Source organism: Pundamilia nyererei, unplaced genomic scaffold (assembly GCF_000239375.1).
Source record: "Pundamilia nyererei isolate P.nyererei 1_Seehausen unplaced genomic scaffold, PunNye1.0 scaffold00067, whole genome shotgun sequence".
NCBI classification, from domain to species: Eukaryota; Metazoa; Chordata; class Actinopteri; order Cichliformes; family Cichlidae; genus Pundamilia; species Pundamilia nyererei.
Window position 1 is genome coordinate 2919671 of NW_005187468.1, and position 5638 is coordinate 2925308.

Below are 5638 nucleotides of genomic sequence, written 5' to 3' on the forward strand. Positions count from 1 at the left end.
TATATGTATGATGGACCAGACACATTTAGTTGGTCAAAAACGTCTTACAAAAAGTCTTAATGGCTTTTACAGCGCACCTCTGCAATCCCTTTCCTTTGCTTAAGTTTTTCCTAAAAGCCTCCAATTTGTAATTAAAAAAAAGAAAGAAAGAAAGAAAGAAAAAGAGTTGTCAGGAAATCCCACAGCTACAGAGAAGTGGCACTTTGACACAGTCCCTACTGTGCAGAGAAGTAGTGAACAGTAGCACACAGTCAGTGACCAGGGCAACTTGAGAGGAAATCACTGTAGTGAAATTTTAAATGTGTATTGATAGCTGAGAGCTGGACTTTCTGCTGCTGTAACAAAAAAAGGAAAAAAAAGAAAAAAAGAAAAAACATTTTAAAATATCAAAGCAATGATTGTCACTGAAAGACCTACAAGATGTATCCTAAGTGTACTTGTCTACAAACTAATGCAGTCCAGTCTTTGTACTAGCATTATTATATCACTACAAAAATGCACAAGGCAGGGCACTCTGTGCCTGTGTAATGTTCTACATTTACTCTGATCATTGTATATTGCTGAGGGTAGAACAGAAGCTTAATTGGAAAAGCCAGCGATGTCAGAACAGCTGCTGCTACACACACACACAAAAGCAGAGGTAAATATTCAGCACACTGAAAAACATGGGGGGAAAGAAATGAAAAGAGTTCATTATATAATATAGAACAGAAAAGAACAATTAAGCCTGGCATAACTGCAATAAAAACTGATATAAATAACAAAACTAATACTACTGCATAGAATTCATAAAATGATTTAAAACTGCAACAAATATGAGAAAAGAAGTGAATCAATTATCCAGTTTCAAGTGTTTCACGCTGTTGTTCTAGCTTTGTAATTCTATTTTAGAGAGAGAGTCTACACAGTTACCATCCACAAAGTGAGCTGTATTGACTGCTAAACTGGCGTAATTGAGAACACAATGTGGAGCTATTAAGTGTTATTTAGAGTCCCTCCCTAACGGACAAATGGCCATTCTGATAGAGGTGACTCCACACTGAAGCATATAGTGTCCCTACTACTATCTGATTAGGGCCTCGAATCACTGCCTCGCCCTATATGAATCACCCATTCAGGCCTCGTCTCGAGAATAGTCTGTGCCTCTTTATGTCCGAGCCTTTGCTGCCTCACAGCAACTCTGTTAAGTACGACTGCTGTGTGTGTGTGGGTGAGTGCTGGTCTTTGATCTAAGTAGCTGCTAAATAATTTTATTCTAAAACATGACTGTCTCTTGTGGGTGTGTTCACTTTGTCTGCCAGATTTGCGTTGGTGTATAATGGTGCACAGACAAGTGGCAGGAATTGTAAAGCAGAGGAAGTTATATTTCAGTGCTCCTCCTCTGCTGTTTTTTTTGTCTCTCAAACACTGGGCGATATGCTAGACTGCATTTCCCACCCCCTGTCTGTTTTCAGGATGCTTTGCCTTGCATATAGGCACTACGCTGCCTAAATTTGTCCGACTTTCATTTACTCCTTCTCTCTTCGCTCCTCGAGTGAAATGCAGTCCCCCTTTTTTATTATATAGCCTTATTTAAGCCCCAATGCCACCAGCATCAGTGTTATTCTGGGCTGCCACAGCAACTGCGCCCTCCCCATCAGCAATTTTAGCCCCTCTCCCGACAGCTAGCTCTCCTCCCTCAGTGGGGCCAACAAAGAGAGAACTGGTTTCCCCTGAAGATGCTGACACACCCCCGTCGGTCCGTTCCAACTTGCGGTGCTTCCGTGGCTCTGGGGGTGTGTCCTGTGTGAAGACGGCGCGAATTCGCTCCACGCAGACATTGGCAGCCTCCCTTGTCTCCCTTGAGAGTTGAGATAGGCTGAGAAAGCCATGGGGTAAGTCGTCCACCACACAGAGAGTGACAGGCTGGTTTATGTTCCTCAAACGCTTGGCAAACATTACAGAGTCGTCCAGCATGGGGTCTAGTGCACAAGCCTGAGGGTGGGGAGAGAGAGGAAAAGAAGGGTTAGAAATGGTGAGAAGCAAATCTGGATTCCCTTCAGACATGTCATGAATCTTAATTAGTGGATGAAGAAAACGAAGCCAAGCATCCTCAGTCTCTTTTGTCCCCAATTTCTTTACATTCTCGCTGACTCACTCCAGCGAATTTAAAAAAAACAAAAACAAAACAAAAACCCAACAACAACAAAAATAAGAAAAGAGAAAAGGAAAAACATAACTTTAACCTACCCTCTCTCTCCCATCACACTGTTTCACTTCAATATCTGTAAACCACGTACATCTTTTGGTATGCTGTCAGTTAACACTTTAATGCCTCTGCAGCACCATGTATAGTATATAATGCATCGAAAGGGATTGTGTAATACAATCAAAAGCTCCAATTCCAGCCAGTGATGACACCATTGCCCCCCAAGTCTCAACTTTTAAGTGACCAGTAAGTCTTCAGAAAGTGCTCAGAAGACTAGACAGTAAATATGTACAGTTATGTGACACACAGTTAAACTCCATCTACAGAGGGAGGCTGCGCTTCCACAGAAAACTCCATAGCCACTACCATGGGAGCATGTGCTTTTGCCAGTCTACCTTTATAATGCTCAACTTATACTTGAAGTTGAATCTCACACACCTTCTCACAGAAAACACTTTGCTATAAAATATAGACTACTGTTAGCACACAATGAGTAACGCAAACAATAGATTTGTACAAGTAACCGTTTACGTCCTCTTACCACTATGTGTACAGGTGGCAGCCCTTTCAGCATGCTGTCAGGGGCTAGCAGAGGTGAGCAGAAAGGATCCTTGACCACTGGAGAGCTCTCCACCTTCATCTCTGCTAGTTGCTCTGAGCGCAGTGGCTCAAACCCAAGAGGAAATTCCCTGGGGTGCTCCTGCTGTGAGCCCTCCTCTCCAGCAGGGGGTGGTATGGCCACTGAAGACAGGTCAGTGATCACTGAGGGATCTTCATCTTTGGCAAAGAAGAAACTGACATCTTCTGGCTACATAAAGGATGAGAAAATATTAGGTTATTTCAAAGGATATCTTTATATCAATAAAAAATAAGAAAGGCTAAAACATTTTTACAAGAAAAGTTGGTTTTATAAGTCCTATAAAGTTTATTCTATCCATCTGGATTCAGTTTTCAATGGGAGAACTGCTTCATCACTCGTCCAAATGACTTCAATCTCAGCTGACTGCAGGTTTCCCCAAACTTACTAAACATTAAAGTTGCATAATGACTGAAACTTGCACCACTGCCTAGCGATGAGCCATGAGCCACAGTTATGTAAACACACACGCCACTTTGTCCTTGGAAAAATCTTGGCTCAGTGCCTGACTCTTGGCTGAGCGATTCCCATTTCAGAAGGAAAAGCATATTTAATATCTTACGTCACCTCTGCTTGCTAATTTTGCTTGCGCCAGCCACTAATCCAGTGTGCCTGCGAGAAAATATGAGGATAATCTGCAACACCTTGCCAGTACTCGCACAACCAAAACCTTTTGATATCCTGTCAGCATTTCAAAGCCAAATCTGTTTGTGAGGGATGGGTGACACAATCTCGGATGAGTTCATCAAAGTGACACATGCACATCACTACAGGGTAGACAGCATTGTTTGATCAACGGCCAAAATATTTCAATGCCCCAAAAATGTTCGACCTCTTAAAAAGGCTACAACTGCGTGCCAAATCCTTTTAAAGCAAGCTGAAAGCAGAGATATCCTGATCAAAGACAAGAGGCTAGTGGGATTTCACTTCACTAAAGTGGTGCTACAATCATCATTAAATTACCCATCGTCAAATAACGACAGGTTTAATTCTCACAATGATTCCCACTAACAGCCAGGTGTTATTAAAGAAACAGATCTTGGCCATTTAATACTGTTAGGTTCTTCTGCATAAGAGCATCAGCTGAAAGCAAGCTGTTCAAGCATGACCTACAGCACGCTCAGAGAGCAGCGGTGCACTGCTGGGAATGGGATTGCTGTGGGATCCCAAGTTCTGGCACGTCTGGCTCTTCACTGATAATTTCCTGTTGGGGAACTCCGAAAGATCCGTGGGGACAGGTGGGTCTGTATGAGGAGAAGAGATGTTCGCCTCCGAAATGCTCTTCCTCACTGCATCTAGGAAGCAAGGACAGAAGGAACCATATTGATGAATGCACAACTGAAATTAAGAATGCCAATGAGAAACAAACATATAGTACAATTAAGTTTCAGAAACGACACAGGATTGACAGGTCAGAGCATATTAAGAATGAAGAGGGCATTTAGTTCATTTGGACTAACCACAGTTGAAGGACACATGAAAAATAACACTGGTGACACACAATCACTTTCACTTCATCTACTGTTTCCACTTATCATATGTCCTCTGGTTGACAGCCAATAGTTAAAAGCCTAGAATGCAAATTGAGCTATATCTGGAAGAGATGAGAAGTAGGTGGAGGAAATTCAAAAAGTGCTGTCACACGATGATAGCATCTGCCTGCCCTGAACTGTCAAAACACAGCAGTTAGTAGCTGGTCTCACAAAGCTCTACCGATCTCCTATCTCTTTAATAATGAACCATCTCAGCACCATGATGGCCTTTTACTAATGTACACCCACCAATGATACTCTCATTAGACTGGGCTTGCAGCTGTGGGGGTGTCACCAAGGTAAGGGGCACACCATGAAAATTACAATTCGCCACCAGATTTACGGTGGCTACAATTAACAATTACTGTCAATGCTCTGCTACCCCAAAGATGAGAACTGATATGAATATGGATACAGGAGTACTACACAAATGGTTTGGCTAAAGCAATAATTAGTTAGATGCTGCATAAGAAGTTCTCATGTCACTGACCTCTTTCATGAGAGGTGTAAATGAACTTGGGGAACACTTATATTAATTGGCTCAATGAAAACACAGAATGTGGGAGATATACACCCACACATATCTGAGCAAGGGCGGATGACCAAGACATGGACAGACTGCAACTGCCTATCAAATACATTCAAGCCACACCTAATGTTCCAACCTGACAACTAACAACTATAACAGTTACTTGTATACCTGTGGCTTCTGTTGGTGCCTCTGGTGCTGTGCTGGTGGAGGCTGGAGCTCTGCTAGAATCGAGCAGAGAGTGGATCCAGTTGGAGGCTCCCTGTCGGAAATCTCGCAGCAGAAGTGCAGTGTCTCTCCTCACCAGGCTCAGCGTGCTCACCTTCTCCACCTGCTTCTCGGTCTGTGGCCCACTGCCTGGAGAAGACATAAAAGAAGGAAGTAAATGTACAAAACGGATAAAAGTGTTTGTTATTCTTCAGTAAGCACAAATGAATAACAACAGAGAAGACAGGAAAGCAATAATAAGAGAGGTATAATAGTCCAGTAAACGATGACAGAGTGCGTTCAATATTGCCATACAATTATTTGCAAAGCCAACAATACACAATGTGGACAGCAGGAAGGAACAGAAAAATGATGAGTGTTTTAGTTCAGTTATTGAAAGGAGAGTCAGCATAGCCAATCTCTTTGTCACAAATTGTTAGCCAATTCCTGCAGTCATTCATTGTCCTCAGTTCTCCTGCCTTGTGAAACTAAAATTTATCTCACACACACACACACACACACACACACACACACACACACACACA

General features: G+C 42.5%; 1 protein-coding gene across 1 annotated transcript in view; it reads right to left on the reverse strand.

The window, feature by feature from the left end:
* Positions 1–338: 338 nt before the first annotated feature.
* lipeb (lipase, hormone-sensitive b) overlaps positions 339–5638 on the reverse strand; it is a 27902-nt gene continuing 22602 nt past the window's right edge. Inside the window, exons 10-13 of the mRNA XM_005736207.2 lie at positions 5058–5243; positions 3939–4120; positions 2730–2996; positions 339–1974 (exon numbers count right to left, since the gene is read on the reverse strand). Coding sequence (XP_005736264.1) covers positions 1573–1974; positions 2730–2996; positions 3939–4120; positions 5058–5243 — 1037 coding nt within the window. The 3' untranslated portion in view covers positions 339–1572. The remainder of the gene's footprint in view (positions 1975–2729; positions 2997–3938; positions 4121–5057; positions 5244–5638) is intronic.